The following is a 25,868-nucleotide window of genomic DNA, read 5'->3' as shown; positions in this document are numbered from 1 at the left end:
AAGCTCAGAAGAAAATTGCTTTGGTGTAAGCCAATTGATTTTTTCATAGTACTTAAAGCAACAATGAATTTAAAGCAAAAAATAAAAAACGCATCAATCATCAATTAATATATGAATAAGTGAATTGCAACTAAAACAATTGTTAAACGAAAGAAAATGCTATTAGTGTGTGATTAGAAGTGGAAATTTCTCTGCCGTTTTGTGTGAATTTACCAAAATAATAAATAATTAATATTGGTAATCCTTTTCCTTTTAGAAAACGCAACGAAACCCGTGCGTCTGCTTAAATGCTGAAAAGTACAGATAAGATATATTCTATTTCCGGACAAATACACTAACTCTACGCATAAGCTTTTACAAATACCGAAAATCAAATACATTGGAAAAGCAAATCAATAAAAGTAAGAAAACAAAAATATCTATACAATACCAAGTGAAGTGCAAAAACCAAATCAAAAAATAAACTCAGACAGAATTTTAAGTTTAAAAAAATACAAAAGAAATAAAAAATCTCTCAATCAAAAGAACTCAATTCCTGTGACGAAAACAGCATCTACAGCGAGGAACAAAAACAAATACATTGTTTTTCCACAAAAGCCCACGTCAGAGAGCAAATCGTTCCATATGGTTCATATTATTGAATTGGTCGGCCAGCCGAAGGTTGAGTTTGCTCAACAAGTTACTGTGAGTATGTCCGAAAACGAAAATGGAAACGAACATACACACGAAAACAAAATAAAAGCATTTCATTTTTATACAAAACCGAAACCGACACAACCCCAAAACATTCTAATAGGCACCCACCCTCATCTCCACCCTCACTGAAGCTTACCAACCAACGGAGAGAGAGCGACACAGAATTGATAATAAATCTTATGTCTGTAGTCACGTAATGACAACTTAATACATATATGTACATATGCATATATTTTGCTGCTCGTCCATCCAACCCAAACAAAAAATCATTTGCACACTAACACTTATATTCATAGGCATACACACACGCATATTTATTACGTTATTCCGGGGTTTGTGGTATTCGCTTTTCGTTTGTATAGCAAAATTGTTTGATAATTAATCATTGGGTTTTATATTGGAGTCAAAAATCTACCGCATTTTCTTGTTCCATCTGCGTGTCGGTTCACGCGTAGGTCAACAATTTCAAGCCGATAAGGGCACGGCTTGCTGCATTTTTTTTGCAGCAACAGTAATTTTTAAGGACCGATAGGAGGAAAACAAGTGAAAACAAGTCCACTACAAAAGTATGCTATATAAAATTTAATATTTTGAGCGTAAAATTTCATTTTACTACCCAAACTCATGTAAAATCACAAGGTTTAAGCCCAATTTTTAACTGAGAATAACAAACCAAACGACATTATTTTCAACTCAGCCGCAAAATAATCCTGTTATTGCAGGAATAAACGCCATTGGTGGAAAAATAGCATTAAAAACAAAAAGTACAAACAAATTCTCAAATGATTTCAAATCTTTATTATATATATTCTTGAACAGCATGACGAGACGAGTCGATCTAGCCCTGTCTATATGTCTGTCTGTCCGTCCGTCCGTATGAACACTTGGATCTCAGAGACTATAAGAGATAGAGACATAAAATTTTGCACAAAGATGCCTTATGTGTGTACGCTATACGAGTTTGTTTTATTTTTTTGGTTTTCCCCCACTACCCCCCTATGGGGGTTTTCTCGATTTTCCATTCGTATAATCGCCTATATCTCGGAGACTATAAGACCTAGGAACACCAAATTTTAGTCCAAGATGCCTTATGTGAATACGCAGAAAATGTATATTTTGGAATTACCCACCCTCCCCCCCCCCCAAAACGTAACTCCCGTAATTCTCAGAATTTCGAACTAAAATTTTGCAATTACCCCCAGTTCGTTATTATGTGTGCGTATGCCAAGTTTCACTATGATAGACCGATTTAACGAGAAGTTATAGCCATAAATATATTTGCTGCTGCAGCGCTGCCCGCGGCTGTTGTTGATGTTGCTGTTTGGTTGACTGCTAACATGTTTACACAAACACGAATAGATGCGCATAGGCATACATACACTCACACAGACGCAATTGCTATGTAAATGTGCAATTATACACCCTTTACGTGAGTTCGAATACCGAGAGAGGTAAAATCAATCAACATTTTTTTTTAATTTTCTTAATTTTTTTATTTTCTATAATTTTTGTAAACATATGTACAGAGTATTTCAAAGTCGGGACATCCGACTTTAGCTCTTTTACTTGTTTTATAATAAACAATTAAAAAAAAACTCAAACAAATGTATTTTACTTTTTTGTGGGAGTGCAAGAAATTTAAGAGTTAAGCCCACTCGAATTTCGTTCTTGTTGTTAATATGGAAGTCCTAATCAAGAGTTGAATTGAAAAAAATGTGTTTCTCCAAAATATTGAATATAATACTACTTGTATGTACATATATATATATATATATATATATATATATATATATATGGATATCCTTCCATTACAATACAATAAGAATTTCAGCAACTTGAATTCTAATCAGACTTATACTATTTCTCGCTTTTGCGTCCCGATTATGCGCAACTACTTGTATGTCGCCATCGTACACTTACGGCCTTCTATTTCAATTACAGCTGACTGGAGTATCGGCGTTTCCCCTGCACTCTTGCCTCTATTTTTATACTCTATAGCCAACGGGTAAAAGGGCATACTAGGTTAGTGCAAATTTATGTAACACACCGAAAGAAACGGGCACACCCCTTCAGTGTGACAAACACGGTTCGTTTGACTGAAACTTGGTATCCAGATCCTCCTAAGATCGAGGAATAACGAGTTATAATTCATAATCATTTTTCATAAATCCCGTAATTCTTGAAATTTCAAATTCAAATTTGGTAATTACATCCGGTTAGTTAATACGTGTCCATACGTTAAGTATCATCAATATGTCAATTGTTAAGAACTGTAACTATAAATGTAATCTCTGCCTCTGCTCTGCCTCCAGCTGTCTCTGTACTGCCACATACACACTCGCCTAGACATGGTCCAATTGTAAATGTATGCTATTGAATCTGTGCATACACATATATCTTTGTCAGTTGGTTATTTTGCCATTATTTAATTAATGTATTTTTTAAAAATTAATTTAAAAAATATTTTTAGGGTTTTCTTTACAGGGTATATAAGAGTTGGGTCTGCTCAACGCTAGCTTTCTATTATTGTTGTTGTTGGCGTTGTCTGCTTGTCACCCTCTTTTTTGATTTTATTACAAAGCCAACGTCGACGCCAGCGTCAGCGCAAACGTCCGCGCAGCAGTCCGTTGAGGTTGTTGATGTGCCGGTCCTTGGCGTAAATTTCATTGTGTTATTTCACTTTTATGGCAATACCGTCAACGGCAAATGCGACAGCGATAGTAGTTGAGGGTGGTGGTGGCTGATTGGGTGGGGGTGGACTGTTCGTAGTATGGTCGTCGCCGGCGCTGCTGGCAGAGCTGCCGGAGATGCCTTGTTCTGCTTAGTGCGTGCGCCCAAACGCCTGTCTTTCCGTTCATCTCTCCGTGTCCGTTACTCCGTCCAGGAGAAAGCTAGGCTGTCAGCCTGGCTGTTTTACTTTTATCCTTGTCGAGGGATGTTCATGTTCGCCGCTGTTTTTTCTAATGATGACACATGCGTTCTGTATTTGCTTTTGGACGCTTATTGTGTTTGTAGTTGTAGCTGTTCCGTCTTTGTGCTGTATTGTTCAATATTTTTGCGCCACTTGTTTTGAATTTTTCTACGTTCTCTCCTGCTGTTGTTATCCCATTCTTATTTCCAGTTCGTATTGCTTCTATTATTACATGCGCGCTAACTTTCTCGTTAAAACACTAAGTGGACTAAAGTCGTTGACACAGTTTTTATACCTTGTGCCCAAAAGGTAAAAGGGTATACTAGTTGCCTTTAAAGTTAAAGAAGTTCATTTTATTGTGGCTTGGAAATTACGCATTTTTACTGACATCGACCGTAGCAAACTTTATATAGAGACACAAATTCCAATCCATAATTTCAAGAATTACGGAAAAAGAATTATGAAAATCACTAATTGCGGGGGAAGGAAATGATGGAGGAATATTCTTAAATACAAATTTTCCGTGTATTCATATCAGGCATTTAGGGCTAAAATTTTGTATCTCCAGCTTTTATAGTCTCCGAACGGCGTTTTCAAAAAGGGGTGCGTGAATCAAAAAAAGAAAACAAACTCGTGTAGCGTCCATACATAGGACATTTGGTGTATATATCTCTTATTGTCTCTGAAATCCAGGTGTTCCTATGGTATGACAGACAGAGAGGCTAGATAGACTCGTCTTGTCATGCTGATCAAGAATATATATACTTTCTTCTGTGTGTTACATACATTCGCAAAAAAACTAGTATATCCTTTTACCCTTTCGGTAAAGGGTATAAAATAATATATAGAAATGCCCTCATGTTTGCTTTTTTGTGTCAAGCCTTTTGGATAATTAGTCGCTTGACATGCCTGACAATCTTGCCACCCGAGGCGCCAACGTCTTACATACAAATCACACAAAACGATTTCCTGCTGACACCTTGGTCTGCCACTTATTAACTCAACAACGTTCAAGTCTGGATTCGACCGAGTCGCCGTCATGCTATTAAATTACAGGTCCGTCGTTGGCTACGCAAATTACTTGAGAAAACAAAACAGAGGTCCCTCTGCATATGCAACAATAATAACAGGTTGCCGACAGTGTTTTGTAAGCCGTCAAGTCATTTACATATTATTATTATGACCACGATATAAATATTGAACAGAGCCAACAATGTGTTTTGTAGCCTGCGTAGTTCTTGTGGTAATTGCTTAAGTCGGCAAATTGCCTGCTAATACACATGAATAAAATAGTAGGCGCCAATGTGCGGCGCCCAGTGGACAATGTGTGTAAGTGCTGGCAAGCAAATATGAGAAAGTGGGCAGAAGGAAACAATCTGTACGTATGTCCAGTTTTGCTGAGAATACAACAGGTATGTCTGTGAGCGGCAGTCTCTACGTATAGTGGCGATAGCATAAGTTTACGGCACACTAATATCTGACTGTACCGATCGATATGTCAATCGAAAGGTGTTGGAACATACTCTCAGAATTTGTACGCAGATTTCAAATAGATTTACCGCGATTTGATTGGAGATCATGTTTTGATCCTGAAAGGAAAAAACACAAGCCCGGACTTAGGAGAATCCTTGGGCTTAGGGTAAAGAAGCCATTCGTTCGAAAGATATAGCAGTGTTCCAGGCATAATCTTGTACTATTTTGTTTCAGCATGTACGTGTATAACGTTAATTGTACTTTATTCTTGGTAATCCCCCCGATCGGCTTTATCGAAGGGGAAGCGCGATTCACATTTGGCACACTCGTATTTGCGTGATTAACGCAAACCCTAGACCGTGACGCTGTCAGCTCCCACTTTATCTTTAGCACCCATACAGGCGCTTGATTCTATTGTAGGTCTTCTTCTGACCCAGGCACATTGCAATTGAAATGTATTCGAGTCCCGGCCAGCTTGGGGTCAGTTGCCTTTCGATCGGCTAAGTCATTCCGTGCACATTTCATTAGGCAAGCTGCTAGAGCCCAGCATATACATATTTATACATACATACAAAAATACACGTACATATAAATGCTAAACACTTTACGACCTTTCCACAAAAATATATCTGCATATCTGGTAGTGGTGCGGCTGTATGTGAACACTCGAACTCGCACAGTCGTCTTTTTTGTTTATTTCTACGCTTCAAAAATAGCTGCACAAATGTAAACAAAAGCGCAAAAACACTGCTGGCCAGCTGCGTGCGTCATGCACACAAATTTTCCAGATGCTCCAAGTGCTTGTGCCTCTCATACTATGTACTATATAGTATGTACGTGCAACATCGTCACCACCAGTAGTTCACTCTTCTTTTCTTTGTGCAACTGCTCTCCAAATGACGGGCCTGATGCTCGTTTTTCATTTTTCATATTTAAAGTCTTTTGCTTATCATAATTTTAATAGTTTTAAAAAATTCAAAGCCCAAAGGGTAAAAGTCTATATTAGTTTTGTGCGAATGTACGCATAAGGAGGCATGGTAGACCCCACAAAGTATATACATATATTATTGATCAGGATGACAAGACGAGTCGATATAGCCATGTCCGTCTGTCCGTCCGCATGAACGCAAGGATCTCAGAAAGTATAAGTGCTAGAATAACCAAACTTGGTATCTAGATTCTCCTAAGTCCGAGAAAGGACGAGTGTGTGTTTTTTTTCTGATACGCCCCCCACTCCCCCGCAATTCATGTTTTTCCTAACTCCTGTAATTGTTGGAATTTGGCATATACATACAGTTAGTGATTATGTGTCCATATGTTAAGTTTCATCATGATCGGTTAATACTGAAGCAAGTTATAGCCATAAATACAATCGCTGCCCATGCGCTGCCTGCAGTTCTGACCGCAGCGCTGCCCGCAGCTGTTGTTCTTGTTGCTGCTTTGGTTCAATTTTGTGCTGCATTCATACACGCATTTAAACACGCAGAATTTTTCTTAAATTATTTACTTGTTTTTCAATTTTTCCTTTTTGGTGGGAGGTACAGGGTATTTAAGAGTATTGAGCCTGCTCGACTTTAGCATTCCTTTCTTGTTTAAATTAATTTTTAATTTTTTTGTGGGGTGGTACTGGGTTTTTGGGAGTTGAGCCCGCTCCACTTTAGCATTCCTATCTTGTTTTTATACCCTGTACCCGTCGGGTAAAAAGGGTATATTAGGTTTGTGCAAAGTATGTAACATGCAGAAGGAAGCATCTCCGACCCCATAAAGTATATATATTCTGAATCAGCATGACGAGAGAAATCGATCTAGACATGTCCGTCCGTCTGTCCGTCCGTCCGTCCGTCTGGATGAACGCGAGGATCTCAGAAACTATAAAAGCTAGAATAACCAAAGTTAGCATTCAGATTCTCCTAGGTCCGAGTAAGGACGAGTTTATTTTATTTTTTTTAATTTTCCCCCCCTTCCCCCGCTACAGAATTTCGTCAATAGCGTCCACATTTCAAATGCTACCTAAACCAAACTTTGCACACATAATTTATATATAATTGTCTACTATTGTTTGAAATTTTATTCAATTCGGTCAATTCTAAGAAAAGTTATTAGCAAAACAAATTCTCGCCAGTACAACCCCCACAAACTGCAGCAACAAGTTCGCTCTTCTTCTTCCTCTTTTTGCTGCTGCTATGGGCGCATATAACTCAGCGACGGAAGTTTACCTGGGTGTCGGGCTTGCTCGACTGTAGCGTTCTATCTTGTTATACCCTGTACCCGTAGGGTAAAAAGGGTATATTAGGTTTGTGCAAAGTATGTAACATACAGAAGGAAGCATCTCCGACCCCATAAAGTATATATATTCTTGATCAGCATGACGAGAGAAATCGATCTAGACATGTCCGTCCGTCTGTCCGTCCGTCTGGATGAACGCGAGGATCTCAGAGACTATAAAAGCTAGAATAACCAAAGTTGGCATCCAGATTCTCCTAGGTCCGAGTAAGGACGAGTTTATTTATTTTTTTTAATTTTCCCCCCCCTTCCCCCGCTGCAGAATTTCGTCAATAGCGTCCACATTTCAAATGCTACCTAAACCAAACTTTGCACACATAATTTATGTATAATTGTCTACTGTTGTTTTAAATTTTATTCAATTCTGTCAATTCTAAGAAAAGTTATTAGCAAAACAAATTCTCGCCAGTACAATCCCCCCCAAACTGCAGCAAACAAGTTCGCCTGGGTACAGGGTATTACACTGTCGGGCTTGCTCGGCTGTAGCGTTCTCTCTTGTTAATATTTTGAAGTTGTGTAATTATTTTACACATAATTACAGAGTATCTCCAAGTCGGGACAGCCGACTTTAGCTTCTCCGCTTGTTTTATTTAGCTTTATATGAGGTACCAGTAAATACTCGTTCATTAACGTATTATAGTTTTCTGTTGCTTACCGTAGGTGCCTTGTAGGCAGATTGCATCGGCTCCTTTGCTTTCAGCCAGTCCTCGACACTAATTAACTCACACTACATCATTCAAGTGGGCACGAGCTTTTAATATAGGTAGCCTGATGTTTTTCTGGCGCACTAATAAACCAACAAAATTGTGTTTGCCCCTTGGAGAAGTCCAAATATTTACTTTATGTATGAGGCAGGAGGCAGTCCCACTGTAGAGCAAGCCAAACAAACCGCTAATTGTCGATAAACAACCAATAAAATACAAATTTCCCAAAAACATTTATCAAAAATAATATAAATAATAACAATAGGTCGCAAACATACATATTCTGACGACACCACACACAGACGCGTGCGTGAGTGCGTGTCACACACACTCGCATAAATGTAATGGCTAAGGGAAACTTTAGCGGCCTTGTACAGGAAAAATGCGTGTGCTCCTTACAATGGTGGCTCCATCGTCGACAAAATGTATGAAAAATAGTGTTTGACAGCTCATAAAAAATAATGTCGTATTCATTAGGGGTGCGGGCTTGCAGGGGCAAATTCATTTTATTTACGACCGGAAGCAGCCAACACAAAAAACACTTGAAAAGCACGCATGCAATACGGCAGCGTAAGAATGGAGGTGTAGGTTTTGGTATTTGTGTGGTTGAAAGGTGGGGTGACCGCAGACCCAAGTTGAAGATTTGTAATTGAAATGCAAACGCAAAAACAGACAAAGGCATAACGAAAGTTGCCCAAGTTAGCAAAGACAGCGGCAAAAAAAAAAATGCGACGAAAACAACGAAAGAAAAACAGGCTGGGAAACGGTGACTCTACCAATGTCATTGACAATGTCAGCCAAAGGAGCACCAGTGCGGTAGTTTGGCTGACTTATTTATACAATTCACGGCTCGTACGCGTCGCAGGTGTTTTCTGACTGGCGCCAATATGTAGTCGTGAAGTCGCTTTTGTGTTGCTATTGCTTTTTTATCTAGTTACTTACCCTACACTGGCCAAATTTGTGTGCCTTTAAAGGCTTGCGTGCCTGCTTAAAAGTTGCTATAGTAAACAGGCGAACTTCGCAGTATAATCTGAAGTGTAGTTACGGCCCGAGGGTTGTCGGAGCGAGTGTAACATGCAAATGTTCTGAACAAGGTGTTATGGTTTATGTACATTTAATTGAGACTTATTAGGTAGTGAAGTGGTGATAGTTAAACCTTGTTGCTGGGCTTGTATTGCTGTTGAAAGTACTGTTAACAACAATAACAAGTTTCGGGGAAAAAGTTACTCTCAGATCATATTTTATGCTCACTTCTTAGACTAATATTATAGGATTCTTGTGTACTCTATTTATATCACGTGGTGAAGCTTAAACCGGGTCCTGACTTTGAAAAAATCCGCTCATATGTGTATGAAAATGAAAAAAAAAAATTATAAAACAAAACGAAATTGTAATATTACAAAAAGTTTTTTTGATCGAATTTACCTCCTAGGGTATTCGATCTCGGTAAAGAATGTATATTTGCACACAAGGGCATATGAAGGGGGGCATTGTCCCCACTACACAAAATTTTTCCATATAAAGTCGACTACACATTTATGACGCACTATTTCGCCTTAAAATCGAACTGAGTTGAATTTGCTGAAGTTTTTTGATTGATCATATGCATAAATTATTTTTTAAATCCATCGTGCATTATTTAATCAAAATTTCCTCCCGCAAACCAAATATACTTGTACTCCTGTACATTTTCATGAAGGAAAAATTCATTGAATCATGTCGAATAAAGTGAATAAAATATTGCAACTATTACATTATGTGTTACATATGCTCATCAGAGATAAAAGTTATGCTCGTATTTGCATTAAATGCGTCTCAACAAAATTCAGACCTTTAGCTTAAGCTTCATTTTCACTTAAAACGTAATACTCTTTAAATTTAAATGGAGTTGATGTAAAATGCTCTTGTCAACAACAACAACATTTTCTTCGAGATCTACAATCTTGCAGCATTTCGGGGTTGTTGTCTGACTGTCTCCAAAATAAATGATGCATATGCATGTGATATATTCGTCATGTTTCTTTTATTCCTTCATCCTTTATGCTTTGACAAAATGTATGCATTTGCATATTTGCTATTTGGCCAAAAGCAAATGCACGAGAGTAGCGAGACTTGCTCCTCCTTTTCCTTCATCCTGGAGCTCAGCTGCGTTCTCTTCTCTTCGAAAATGCAACAAAAGCCAACGAACTGTAACTGGACTTCGTTTTCATCAATACCAATTCTCGATTGCGATGCCAAAAGGAGATTCGGGTGTTGTAGCATATGTTCCCTGGCATCACCCAACCAAACATGACATATGTGGATGTGCATTATGAGTGTGGAAGTGAGGGCGATCGGTGGCTACGTCCGGTGGCGCTGGTGTGTGAATACAATGCAATGCAACGCATCATTTTTATTGTTTGTCGGAAACACACGTTAGAAATATACAATGATGTCGATGGAGACGACGACTATTGGAAATGGAAAGCAAATGATAAGAGGTATACGCTGCGGGGGACTTGAACTAGAGCACTTTGTATTTTCGCACCGAAATAGAAAATGTAACTAAACAATATACATGTACATGGAGCAGTCAGCTTGCGCTCGATTTTGGTAGGAGAGAGTGAAGAAGGAATATATTTGAGTAATTTTTGTATTTTTTTTGCGAAGAAGACCTGCATGGATTTTGTTAAAGCTTAATTAGCTTAGATACATATATGCTGTTTGAGGCTTATTAGTTGCTTGTAGTGTACGTAAGTATGCGAATATTAACGGAATAGAATTCAGTACGGAATCAATAGCGGTTTCATGCAACTACTAGTACTTCGTATGGAACACATTGTAAGCCATACTATAGCTTTTGCATCATGCCATAATTATTGCGTACCGCTCGCCCCTGTCTGCTCTTATCACTGAAGCTTTTGTTGTGTGTGCCAAGCCATCCGCTTGCGGGGCTTAATTTAACGCTACACGCACCGCACCCAAGCCCGCGCACAGCTAACCCAGAACGCTCTTAAACTTTCACACGCATACGCAACGCGCGCGCCTTCTACTGACTGCACTACCAGTGCTAAATCGTCACTAATACGCCGCTTGTGCTCAACGTTGCGTGCCTGGCCGCATAATTCATAGAGAGCTGCTGCATGCATACAGCTCCTCTAGCTGGTAGCTGGGGAAAAAGTGGCAGAAAAAAGCTTAATAATTGCTGCTATACACATTTATTCAGCTACCAGCGTCAGCGGCATCCCCGTCCGTGTATATATACATATATACATGTATGTACATCTTTTAGACCACATCCTATACTGTGTCTAGCGTCCACTGTTTAAGTTGTATGCAAATCTTACCTCGGAGGTGGAGATTCGGCGAGTGACAATGCACACAACACAACACAACAAAACACAACACATGCTGGCACACTCGTGTGTACGAGAATGTATACGTATATAAAAGTATATGGTTGGCTCTGGAGTATACAACTATATAGATATGCAAGCGCTTCGTCTGCACGCCCGCAATATAGTTTTTGTTGTAATATTTGTTGCCTTGCTAGGCGTCGGCTTGCGATTTTTTGTGCCACACTTGCCTTGCTTCGCTTTTCCTTTACTGCCCCTCTTTTGCAGTAACTTTGTGTAACTATTTTCCATGCGCATGGGCACAGAAGAGCCACCACCAGCGCCACCTCCCTCTGGCACCTCTCCCGACCACCGTAGCAAGCACCAGCAGACAACCAACCAGAGCAACGCGCAGCAACTAGAGCATTGCAACTATTTATTTTTGCCAACTGATGGCAGTTTTTTTTGTATGCTACCCAGTGGATTTTTCTATTATGCGCTCGTTTATTACACGTTCCCTTTTTGCTTTTTTTTGCTCCCCAAGCCGGCACCTAAATTTATGCAACATTTTGTATTTTTAGTTGCACGGCACCATCCTGTGGATGGTATTGTTGTGAAACGGTTGCTTGGCTCGTTTTACTATTTAGCACGTTGTTGAGAAATTCGTAAAATTAGGCAACCTTTAAGTGGACAATATATTTTAAATGCTACAACATTTATTTGTACTTCCTTTTATTTGAACTCATTGGGGTGGCCTAACCCGTTGTCTCCCACCATTTAGTTCCTTCATTTGAATCGCTTAAAATTATAATAAAACTGAAAGAGGTTCTTGTTCAGTACAAGTATAGTCTCAGATGTTAGTAGTGGTAGTCCACAACGACTCTGTAACTATCTACCAATAATGCTAATGAATGCGGAAAACAATTGGTATACCCTGTACATGAAATGTACAAGAGTATATTAGGTTTGCGGAAGGTGAAAAATGTAATATGCAGAACGAGGCGTGGCAGACCCCACAAAGTATATATATTCTTGATCAGCATGACGAGACGAGTCGATCTAGCCCTGCCTGTACATCTGTCCGTCCGTATGAGCACCTGGATCTCAGAGACTATAAGAGATAGGGACACCACATTTTGGGCGAAGATGCCTTATGTGTGTACGCTGCGCAAGTTTATTTTATTTTTTTGATTTTCCCCCACTTCCCCCCTATGGGGGTTTTCCGTAACGCCATTCGTATAATCGTCTATATGTCGGAGACTATCAGACCTAGGGACATCAAATTGTCCAAGATGCCGTATGTGAATACGCGGAAAATGTGTTTTTTAGAATTTCTCTCCCTCCCCCCTCTCCACAGTAATCACTGATTTTCCATAACTCCCGTATTTCAGGGAATTGCGAACTCAATATACCTGAGAAAAACCTCCAGTAGGTGATTATAAGTCCGTATGCCAAGTTTCATCATGATAGACCGATTGAATAGGAAATTATAGCCAATATAATTACCGCCCAAGCGCTGCCTGCAGCTGTTTGTTGATGCTGGGGCTTTGGTTGACTGCAAACATGTGCACCCGGACACGAATAGACGCGCATAGATATTCATACGCTCATATAGACGCAATTGCTATGTAAATGTGCAATTACTATATACACCTTTATGAGTTCTAATACCGAGAGAGGTGAAATCGATCGAAAATTTTTTTTCTCATTTTCTTATTATTATAAACATATGTACCGAGCACCCGATTTTAACTTCTCTACTTGTTTTTATTCTGTTTCACACCCCACTCTCCCGCTATTAGTGATTTTCCATAACTCCCATAATTCCTTAATGGTGGGAGGTACAGGGTATTTAAGAGCTCACTCGACTTTAGCATTACTTTCTTGTTGTCATTTCAAATTATTTTCCTGTTAGTGATTATGTGTCTATTTGTCAAGTTTCATAGTAATAGGTGAGTTATTAAATAAATAAATATATAATCTATAATCTGTTGTTGTTGTTGCTGCTTTGGCTCAACTTTGTGCTGCATACGCATATAACACGATGTAAATTTATTCTATTGAAATTGTGCATAAACACTTATATTTGTGTTGAATATTTTATATTTAATTAAATTAATTTATTAAATTATTATACCCTGTACCCAAAGGGTACAAGGGTATATTAGTTTTGTGCGAGTGTATATGGAACACACAGAAGGAGGCTTGGTAGATCCCACAAAGTATATATATTCTTGATCAGCATGACAAGCCGAGTCGATATAGCCATGTCCGTCTGTCTGTCCAACACGAATAGACACGATTCTGATGTAAATGTATGTATGCATGTATGGAATATTTTATATTAAATTTAGTTAATTAATTAAATTAATTTAATTAAATGAATTAATTAATTAATTAAATTTTTTTGTGGGGTGGTACCGGGTATTTAAGAGTTGAGCCTGCTCGACTTTAGCATTCCTTTCTTGTTTGCATTTGGTCATTCGTAGTCAGCCAAAGATGTATGTATGTCTACTATCCCTCCTTCTAGGAGTTATGAGCTTGCATTCGAGATATATTATGCCCTTTGGGTGAATAACTTTATAATCGCAAAATTTTGGAACACATTATTCAGTCTGGAAACATAATTTCCTAAAACTTTGAAACACTTATTTATATCAATTATTTAGAGCTTAGAACCCTATAGAGTTCGCTAACATAAAAAACGGATGGATTTTTACAATGTCCGAAATTATTCTACAAAGATGTATGAATTCCTGCAGTCGAAGAGCTAAGAATATTGCAAAAGACTTTTGGTAAACAGGCCATGTCAAAATTCAAGTTTATAAAAGGTTCAAAGGGGGTCGTTAAAGACGAACCACATCCAAGACGACCAAGAATATAAGCGGACAAGGGCGGACAATGCAGTCTTCATGTTCTCAACGATCTTCACATCCACTGATTAAGCTTGGTAAAAAATCAGCCCATCCGATTTCAGATTTGCAGTTTAACCAACTAAGCCATTTTCCTGTTTGGTTGGATCGAGGAGTGGAAAAAGAGTGTGCAAGAATTGCAAGACCTCGCAAACGTAGTGTGTTTGCATAAAATGCAATCTGCATTTATGCTGCACAGCCCAGAAAAATTGATTTTTGGTATCTCTATATATATAAAACAGTTTGTCCTGACTGACTGATTGGCAATCAACGCACAGCCCAAACGGTAAGAGCTAGGAAGCTGAAATTTGAACACAAGATCCCTCTTATAGTGAAAGTGAGCACTAAATTTCGGAAAATTCGAGCTCCAAAGGGGGGAAAACGAGCTCCAACGTTTGTATGAAAAATCTACAATTTTTATCCGCTTAACTTCAAACTTAGTTTGTATACTCTCACAAAGAATACAAAAAAAAAACTGTATACTTGGATTTTCAATATTTTTCCTGCGGCCTGAATAATAATGATTTTCCGGTGGAAAATTCGGTAAACGAAAAGCTATTTGCAATCAACGCACAGCCCAAACGGTAAGAGCTAGGAGGCCGAAAATTGGACACATGTTGTCTTCAGTGGTGTAGGTGAGCACTAAAAAAAAAATTCGAACACAAAGGGGGGAAAACGGGCTCCAACGTTTGTATGAAAAATCTACAATTTTTCATCCAATTAACTTCAAACTTAGTTTGTATACTCTCAAAAAGAATACAAGAAAAACTGTATACTTGGTTTTTCACCATTTTTTCTGGGGCATGAAAACACCCCACTGCCCAAACGGTAAAATTAAGGAAACTGAAATTTAGGCTCAATTATCCTGTCATAATGTAGGTGCTCACTAAGAAGGGTTTTTGGAAAATTCGAGCTCCAAATGGGGGAAAAGTAGCTCCAAAGTTTGTTTGAAAAATTCGCATTTTTCAACCGATCGACATAAAACTTAGTTTCTAAAATCAATTAAAGAATACAAACAAAACTGCATACTTAGATTTTGGGCATACTTTGTGTTAAAGCTTGAATTATTGGGGTTTTAATATTTATTCACTATTTCAAATGAAAAGTTTGTGTTATAAATTTAGTCCGATCGATTTAAAATTTGGGTAATGTAATCTACGTAACTAAATCTACAACTTTGCATTCAAGGATTTTCAAAATATGCATTTTACAAAAGCAGGCAGAACAAACAATACAAAATATCAAACAGTTGGGGACAACTAAGTATACACACACACACACACACACACACACACACACACACACACATGCAAAGAGCTGTTCGTGTAGTTGCGTGCAAACGATTGAAATAGCCAAAGCAAAATGTGAGACACTAATGTGTGAATGTCCATACATACATATATGCACATCTATGTATGTACATACATATGTATCTACATATGTATGTATGTACATTCGTCTTGCACTGACAGAGCAAGAAATGTTAATTAATTGAAAATTATATAATATAACATTTTTAAAAGTAATTTTTTCTTTGTTTAGTGCATTTGGCATTAGTGTTTTCATTAATAACTTTATGCAGCAACAAGAAATATCAAATAGTTGGGGATATCAGATACACACACTCACACACACAACAAGCAACAGTTCGTGTCTATGTGTGCGGTTCTCTACGTACGGTTGAAAAAGTAAAGAGAAACATATGTACATATGTATGTATGTATGCCTGTGTATGAATATAGCATGTATGTACATTCGTATTAATGTATATATTGGGCAATCGAACACAGTTGTTTGATTGTAAAAAAAATAACGCTCTAAAAACAACAACAACTGCAAGTCATTGGCTCGCACTTCTTCTTTCGTTTTGACCATTTAATTGCAAAGGCAAAACGCCAAAAGTTTACAGTTACCGTCGCTAGGCAACGACTGCGTAAGCGATAGTAAAGCAGAAACCGAATAACGGAGCTACGCATATTCTGCTTCGCATTGTTCTTATTGATCTCAATAAATAATTAGATATTATTATTTAAATATTCTGCTTATTGCATTCAAACTTCGATATTTTTATGGTATCGGTGGCTTCAACTATCTAGCAAATTGAGATGAGAATCGTCAGTGCTTTTTGATCGTGGCTCATCGCTGCACGGCATTGACACGAGTGCCGTGTTTCATATTCCGAGTTTGTGCGTGACTGTATTGACTCAATATGGCACGAAAAGACTCAAATGTGAATTTAAAATTAGGATATACCCTTATAATTATTCCCCTTTTTTGCACATAAATACAAAATAAATACAATTGGAAACATTATATTGAGCCGAGTTAAGACGGGCAATACCTGCTAGTACATAATAAAAATCAAGAGAGAACGCTATAGTCGAGCAAGCCCGACAGTGAAATACCCTGTACTCCGACAAACTTCCGTCACTGAGTTATATGCGCCCATAGCTGAAGCAAAAAGAGGAAGAAGAAGAGCGAACTTGTTGCTGCAGCTTGGAAGGGTTGTACTGTAGAGAATTTGTTTCGCCAATAACTTTTATTAGCTTTCTAGCTCTTCCCCTTTGGGCTGTGAGAAACCGAGTACGCAGTTTTATTTGTATTCTTTTATTGATTTTAGAAATCACGTTTTAGGTAGAGCGGTTGATAAATGTGGATTTTTCAAACAAACTTTGGAGCTTGTTTTCCCCCCTTTGGAGCTCGAATTTTCCAAAATCGCTTCTTAGTGCTCCAATATTTCAGACCCCAAGTAAAATTAAAGTATGCAGTTTTTCTTGGAATTTTTCTGAGAGTATAAAAAATAAGTTAGAAGTTGATCAGATGAAAATTGTAGATTTTTCATCGCCAGCCTACGCTATGAAAGGATACATATTTCAGCTTCCTAGCTTTTACCGTTTGGGCTGTGCTTTGATCACCAGTCAGTCAGTCAGTCAGGAAAAACTGTTTTATATATATAGAGTAAACAGCTCGTTCAGCAAATTGAAGAATTGGTGCTCCAAAATGGTCGATGGGTAACTAAACCAATCAAACCATTTTAAAAACTTGAGCCACTTGTTTGGTTCCAATAGTACTGCCAAAAAGAAGACGCTTATCGTTCCACAACCACCGTACAGCTTTAGTGTGAATATATACATTTTAAAAATTTAATTAAATTAATAGAATAAGCAAGAAAGGTATGCCAGAGTCGAATATGCAAAATTCTCACATACCCTTACATATTCCTAAACAAAAATTAAATAAAATAAATATCAATATGGCTATATCGACTCATCTTGCTTAATCGTCTCATCAAGAATATATATTGGTAACTTAAGGGAGTGTGCACGCTTCCTTCTGTGTGTTACATACATTCGCACTTATGTAGTATACCCTTTTACCCATTAACTGTTTCAAAATAATTGCTAACTGTGCTTTGACTATTTAACGCACATGAAAATAAAGTATCAAACCACTCATAAGACATTGTACCGATATATAGTAATTGAGAAATGGCAATTGTTAGCTTGTGAGCTTAATTTTTAGTCAGTGCACATAAACTTGCTCGCCTCTGGACAATCTAGAGCTGCACAATAAAAACAACGAAAAAAAAACACTAAAATGAATAAACGGAGGCAGTACAGCAAAGCAAAGCAGTGAAAAAAGAAAACTTTTTAATGATGTAAAGTACAAAGTTTTCTGTCTTGTCGCTAGTAGCGCGCAAGTAACTTGAGTAAACTTGAAGCTTTGCCTTAGATGCGCGACGTGGGTGACGTGGCGCTGAGGCGTCGACCTCAAAACGTAGCGGGCCCCAAGTCAGCAACAAGGGTACTGTGCAGCGACAGAAGCAACGACAAACACTTTGGAACGGCATCCTTTAAGCGAAATATATCGATCGATATTTTTCTACGCTAGCTACTGTAAGAATACTGGTCTTTTGTCGTTTGCTAAAAGTTTTCAACACTAATTTTTTTATGGCATACGCGCTAAAGAATAAGAATCGCGACAAGTGGCAAATTTAAAAGCGGCGCCTGAGACGCAATCCGAAAAATAGAGCGCACGGGAAATTGATGCAAGACGCAAGCACTGAATGGTACTAATAAAATGCCAATTTGCTGCATTAAATAACGCTTTAGTAGCTGCCATTACAAATCATACGCATAAAGAATGATGTTGCCACGCACATGCGTAAAAGGGAAACTGAAGTCTAAATGGGAAAGCACTCGCAGTGGGCCATGCAGATGATGTGGTAAGGGCAGTCTTTAAGCAATTTTATGACGGCAACATTTACACGCATAAAATATGCATGATAAACTTTGTTGCAATAAATCAGAAGCCGTAGCGGGCGCCCCCAAAATACGAATACGTAACGGTCCGAGGCAGTAGTCATGTGTGTACCGTTATGTTGTCTTGATATGATTACGAAACGTTAAAGTTTGTCATTTATGCACAAAATTGGGAGGCCCCATTTATTTATGGTGCTTGCTGGAATAAACGTTCGTCGTTCGCCATTTACCGACGTAATGCGGTTTGCATCGTAAAACCCAAAATGTTGGACCAATATGATCCCAAGACTCTCAGATCTCGCGTATTAAATAAGTAAGAAGACTATGCTAAAAGCCATGTCAACCATCTAATGAATTTATTTTTAAATCATTATCATGGACTGATGCTGACGACATCCCGCTATCAAACTGTTTAAACTGTCATTAAACATCAATGGCGTCTGTTTTGGCCCAAGCTACAGAGCCGAAACTTTTAAATCCCTCAATCAAACATCCTTTTGCGCGCTTAGCTGGCTGACAATACCAAGTGTAGTCCTCCTGACAATGCAATAAATTGGCCAAAAAGTTCTCTGCGGCAAACTATGCGAATGTTTCACTTCCACGCTTCTACTTGTAGGTGCAAATGCGCCTGGCAGCAGTCAACTAACTAGACCACACTCCGATTCGCCCACAGCACCTTTCAAAAGAACATTTTGGTTCCTTTGTGTTGCGCTTTTGACGACTGCTGGTTTTTTGTCGTTACGCACGGTCGCAATATGCATAAAATATTTGTGCGACGAACAATATGCAACAACAAAAAAGCGTTCTTTAAATGCATGGCGCAACTTTTCACACTTAAATGAAATTACAAAAAAAAACTTTGCTACTTAAACGTGGCAGGACGGCAGTCTACGTTTTATGTTGCCCGCACCTCGCTCTCTCCTTTATCAAGCATTTTCCCATGGCTCACTGCACGTTCGATTGCTGGCATGTAGAGCGGGGTGAGGACGAACTTTTCATTAATAACGATTTTCCATTAACTATCGATTGATTTCGTAACGGCAGCAGCATCCGATCTGCAACACATCACCCCTGCCTCATGCAACAATGAGGCAAAAGTAGCAAACCGAAACGCACTTCAGACAATGGATGAAATGGCAACAACCACTACAACAGCAGCAGCAACAGAAACAACAACAGCACTTCAGTTTATTTAAAACGCAAACAACAATAAGCGAGCTATGGAAGCTCATAACGTCGCAGCCGGCGTTGCTGCCGTCGCTGTCGCCAGCGTTTGCCGGCAGGAAAAACTCATTCAAAACTTTTTCTTTTACACTTGGCGCGTTCGCGTGGACCCCTGGTTTGCCTGGGCGTATCATTCAACCCATCTCCGCAACCCTGTTTCACCGCTTAGGTGAATCGAAGGAGCAAGTTTTTAATTTTGTATCACGCCGCCGCGGCGCGGTATACAACATTTTTTGGTTTGTACTATACATGCGTTACGCCAGCTCCGGTTGCTGGGCCGCTTCATGGCACTGTTGTTGTTGTTGTTGTTGTTGCACCTATTATGTGTATTGCCTTTTATGCAAGGGGGCTGCGTTATTTCTTTTTATTTCGCTATGCGCCCAATATATATAAATTATTGCATAAAGTTTGGCGCTAAGTTGCAAAAAGTTTCCTTTTCATTGCTGTGGCTGCGACGACGACACACAATAGTCTATAAATCTTTATGGTCAACAGAGATTACATGGGCACAGGCAGTGGGCTGGCCTTGATTTAGTTCAGTGAGAATGGCGTGGTGCTTTTTGGCCTTAGAAAGTCTTTCTGCGTTTAGTTGTGTTTTGATTTGTGTGGCTATTGTTGTATTTATTGTGGTTTCCCGATTGTTCGGGCATATGACCACCGAACGATGCAGACACAGCTTCTTAGATAAATCATAATAAGCCATTCGCACATAATAGACGTTTGACGGAGCCTCTGTGACTACCGTGTACTTATTAGTTACTTTCCATGGATAATATCTTTCTAGAACAATGTAAGACTTTACGAAATTCATTGCAACTTACCGTTCGAATTTACAATTTACTCGTACGGCCCAACCCACAAACAAACAAACTCCTTGGTTGCCAACCTAGCGCACCAGGAAGGCAACTCCTTTCATTTGACAAGAAAGAATGCATTGAACTATCGCCCACTGGATCTTCCCACGAGATCCCTTGTTTAATTATACTCTGTACATTAAATGTACAAGAGTATATTAGGTTTGCGGGAAGTGAAAAATGTAACAGGCAGAAGGAGGCGTGGCAGACCCCACAAAGTATAAAAAGTATCAGAAAATTCTTGATCAGCATAAGAAGACGAGTCGATCTAGCCTGTCTGTCTGTCTGTCCGTCCGTATGAACACCTGGATCTCAGAGACTATAAGAGCAAGAGACACCAAATTTTGCACAAAGATGCCTTATGTGTGTACGCTACACGAGTTTGTTTATTTTTTTTATTTTTCCCCCCACTTTCGCCCTATGGGGGTTTTTTCGTAACTCCGTTCGTATAATCGCCTATATCTCGGAGACTATAAGACCTAGGGATATCAAATTTAAAGTCAAAGATGCCTTAAGTGAATACGCAGAAAATGTGTTTTTTTGGAATTCCCCTCCTCCCGTGATTTTCTGTAACTCCCGTAATTCTTCGAATTACAAATTTTCAAATTTTGGAAATACCCCCAGTTGGTTATTATGTGTCCGTATGCCAAGTTTCATTATGATAGACCGATTTTACAAGAAGTTATAGCCATAAATATATTTGCTGCTCAAGCGCTGCCCGCAGCTGTTGTTGATACTGGTGCTTTGGTTGACTGCAAACATGCTTGCACACGAAATAGATATACATACACTCACATAGACGCAATTGCTATGTAAATGCGCAATTATACACCCTTTCAGTGAGTTCGAATTAGAGTTGGGTACGGGCCGTGTTTTCGGTCGTGGCACTTCGTGCCACGTGTGGGCCCGCGTGTTCGTGTTGCAAACTCCGATTTCGTGCGTGGCCGTGCGTGTTCGTGTTGAGCTAAAAGGCACGACAAAACACGCACGAGCAAACACGAATGTAACACGAACAGAAATTAATAACTAAAGTAATAAAAAATATAGTCAATACTACTATTGTTAATTATTGGACACTAATAATGCAAAAAACAAGAGAGAACGCTACAGTCGAGCAAGCCCGACAGTAAAATACCCTGTACTCTCCACAAAAGGGAAAAATTAAAAAAAAAAATTAAATAATTAAAAAAAATGAATGAATTAATTAATTAAAATTAATTAATTAAATTAAATTAGAATACATGTTTATGTTCAGTTTTAACAGCATACATTTACATCACGTACCTTTGCGTATTTATATGCGTGTATGTATGCAGCACAAAGTTAAACCAAAGCAGCAACAACAACAACAGCTGCGGGCAGCGCTGCCGACAGAGCTGCAGGCAGCGCATGAGCAGCGATTTTACTTATGGCTATAACTTTCTTCAGAATCAGAACCTATCATTATGAAATTTGGCACACGGACACATTAGTACTAACTGGATGTACCTATCAAAATTGATTTCAAAATTCCGAGTATTACGGAAGTTATAAGAAAAAACACGAATTGCGTGGGAGTGGGGGGGTGTATCAGAAAAAATAAACAAACTCGATCTGCCTAGGGCTTGTAGGAACCTTGATACCAATTTTGGTTATCCTAGCTCTTGTACTTACTGAGATCCTTGCGCTCATACAGACAGACGGACATGGCTATATCGACTCGCCTTGTCCTCCTGATCAAAAATATATATACTTTGTGGGGTCTGCCACGCCTCTTTCTGCCTGTTACATACATTCGCACAAAACTAGTATACCCTTTCACCCTTTGGGTACAGGGTATAAAAATTTCTGAGCAGGTCAAGAATAGATTTTGAAATATATAACTATATATGTACTGCTGTTGATCCAGGAATTTGTGTTTTAAACAACAGGAAAAAAGCAAAAAAATTTTGAAACAAGTGAATGAGTTTTTTTTTCACTTCTGGAGAAATTTTAAATAAGGGACGAGCTCGGCTTCTGAGCTCAAATATAGATGAGTATATATGTATTCTTTAATACAAATTTAAAGTGCTTAATATGGATACATCTATTTTTCGTTTTTACATTTAATGGTTATAACATTTTCGTGTTGGGCCGTGTTTTGAAATATTTTCGTCGTGCGTGCGCGTGCGTGTTTCCAAAGGTTCATATCGTGGCCGTGTCGAGTCGGGCCAAAAACAGCCGGCCCATGCCCATCTCTAGTTCGAATACCGAGAGAGGTAAAATCGATCAAGATTTTTTTTAAATTTTCTTAATTTTTTTTTAATTTCTATAATTATTCTAAACATATGTACAGAGTATTTCATAGTCGGGACACCCGACTTTAGCTTTTTTACTTGTTTGCATCATGTAATTAAGGATAATGTAAATTATTTGTATTTTTGCATTGATTTAACTAGATGTTTTTTGCCTAATTTGAGTACAAAATTCCAAATTACGGGAGCTATGGGAAAAACACGAATTGCATGGGAGAGGGGGGTATTAGAAAAATAAAATATACTCACCCTTTCTCGGACTTAGGAGAATCTGTATACCAAATTTGATTATTCTAGCTCTTTTACTTTGTGAGATCATTGTGTTCATACAGAACGGACGGACAGTTGGACAGACGGACGGACATGGCCATATCGACTCATCTTATTGATCAGGAATATATATACTACTTTGTGGGGTCTGACATGCCTCCTGCTGTGTGTTACATACATTTGCACATAGCATCAATACTCTTTGAGTACAGGGTATAAATATAGTACGATGTTTTACAAAAAAGATATCTCGGGAAGTATTAGTACAACCACCAAACTTGGTGGTAAGTTTGTGTTTTTTTTTTTTTTCGATACACCGCTACTTCCTCGCTATTACAGATTGTCTATAAATTTGGCTATCATTTGAATTTTTTCAACATTTTAATAATAAACTTCTTTCAAAGGAAATCAATAATTGTATTACATAATATTTGTTTATTCAATGATTAACATCTCATTTTTAAAAGTATAATATATAAAAACAAAATAAAATGTATGTGATTCTGGTTTCATTTATCTGTATAGCAATTGTACAATTTTTATTTCCTGACAACAATATACATTTAATTAAAGACTATAACAATAAACAATAATTTTTAAGAGTGTCATTCATTCTCGCAGAGTATGTTAGTTGATGATGACGGAATAATAGCATCTAAAGCTTAATTAAAGATGTCCGTCTAAATTCTAGAGGTATCCTGAAAAGGATGTCGAATTGATTGAATTATTAGAACAACGCCACTGCGTAGGAATCCTCAATTTGTACTATACGTTGAAAACACAACCTACATATGACCCCAAAATACATTCGAGTACTTCAAGCCTGGTGGCATATTTAACATAAAAATGCAATAAATAAACAAAAAATGTAGCTTGACTCAAAATTTATGATCAAGGATATACCTATTTACACTTGTACACAGCACACTCGTAAATGTCAAATGTCGTGCGGATATGCGCGCCTCAAAGTATGCTTATAAACTTTTGTAAATGTCAATTTTTGCTTATATGTATCTTAGTTTTTAGCAGGCCCGCGACTCCGTATATACTACGAGTATATCTCCCGCATTTCTTCCTGGCTGCTTATTGTGTGGTCACCACGGCCATTGCCGCCTCCGTTGTCTCTACTACCTCCGTCACATCTACCGTGCACTTCGTCACCACCGACAATCCCCAAGACTTGCCGGACCGCACTGTCGTGTCATTTGTTCGTTTTCTTTATTAGTGTCATGTATTTTTATAGTTCAAAGGACATTTGAATGATTGAATGAACTGTGCGCAACCGGTCATCCCCTCGGCGGCGTCCGGCCAAAAACGAGTTGCTCGCATGATTTCATCCCTTCTAGCGTCTCGGTCTCTCGCTCGCTCACCAGTTCACTTGGTTGGACGGTCCCTTACGTGTGGTCGCACTGGTCAGCCGCCCAGGCACGTTTCATCATGGGTTGCTTTTTGGTTTGACTATATCAAATGACTACTATTGAGTATATACGTGTATGTTTGTGTGTGTCTCTATATTTGTGCGCGTATAGAGTTACACACCCACAGGCCCCCTCCTTAGATGTTTGCTGTTGCTCCTGTTGATGATGATGATGTTGTTGACGCCGTCGCCGCCTGCTGTCGTCGTTGCTTCGATGACGAATGAAAATCAATATTTATTAGATTACTTTCGAAATTTTATACGAAAATAGAATTTTTATGACATTTTTTCGAGCGTCCGCCCGCAGCAAGTTTTGCTGTGTGCTGCGTTTAAATACGTGCTAAAGTATGTGGAAATACTGTGCAAAGGGCTCTGGCAAAAGCAGAACTTTAAGAATAAATTTAGCTAGGTTTCACATATTCAAATATGCATTCTATTTAGACTTAAAAATAATAGACATTAGCCATGTACTGTGAGCATTTCATTTATGTACATGTACATAAGTATGTATGTTTATATGTACATACGTGGTGAAATAAGTAAGTTGAGCATTACATTTTTAGGTTGTATAATAATTCATTAGTTTGGTATATGTTATTTGGTATGAAGGTATGGAAGTCAATTAGTAAATTCAAAGCATATTTCAAACACCGAATTTTGCGTACAGATGCCGTATTGGTATATATGTATATATATCCTCCTATCTCCCACTCATCCATTAGTGACCTTTTATAACTCCCGTAATAGACCAATCTTAAAGAAAGTTAAAGCCATAAATAAAATATTGTCTAAAGCTTTGTCCGCAGCTGCTATTGGTGTTGCTGCCTATACTTAGTATAGCCTGAGGCCAAAGGGTAAAGGGTTATATTTGTTTTGTGCGAATGTGTGTAACACTCAGAGGGAGGACTAGCAGACCTTCAAAGTGCTCATTTTTTCTGAAGCAACCCCACATTCCCCCGCTATTAGTGATTTTCCATAGCTCCTGTAATTCTAAGAATTTCCAGTTAGTGATTATACCTTTATACCCTGTACCGGAATGTTAACAATAATACACCCCATAAAAAAACAAGAGAGAACGCTACAGTCGAGCAAGCCCGACAGTAAAAATGCCTCTACTCTCCACAAAGAAGGAAAATTAAAAAAAAAGAAATAAATTAAATTATTAAAAAAATGAATGAATTAATTAATTAATTTAATTAAATTAGAATACATGTTTCAATTTTAACAGCATACATTTACATCATCGTGTCTATGCGTGTTTATATGCGTGTATGT

At 38.3% G+C, this 25,868-nt stretch overlaps 1 protein-coding gene across 1 annotated transcript in view; it reads left to right on the top strand.

Moving 5' to 3' along the window:
• Positions 1-511: 511 nt before the first annotated feature.
• Positions 512-25,868, top strand: part of LOC115624964 (CUGBP Elav-like family member 4) — a 247,570-nt gene continuing 222,213 nt past the window's right edge. The window contains exon 1 of the mRNA XM_030519819.1: positions 512-684. Coding sequence (XP_030375679.1) covers positions 625-684 — 60 coding nt within the window. The 5' untranslated portion in view covers positions 512-624. The remainder of the gene's footprint in view (positions 685-25,868) is intronic.

Source organism: Scaptodrosophila lebanonensis, unplaced genomic scaffold, assembly GCF_003285725.1.
Source record: "Scaptodrosophila lebanonensis strain 11010-0011.00,11010-0021.00 unplaced genomic scaffold, SlebRS2 tig00000061-arrow-pilon, whole genome shotgun sequence".
Lineage (NCBI taxonomy): Eukaryota > Metazoa > Arthropoda > Insecta > Diptera > Drosophilidae > Scaptodrosophila > Scaptodrosophila lebanonensis.
The sequence above is the reverse complement of the archived record's forward strand: the minus strand, read 5'-3'. Positions and strand labels throughout refer to the sequence as shown.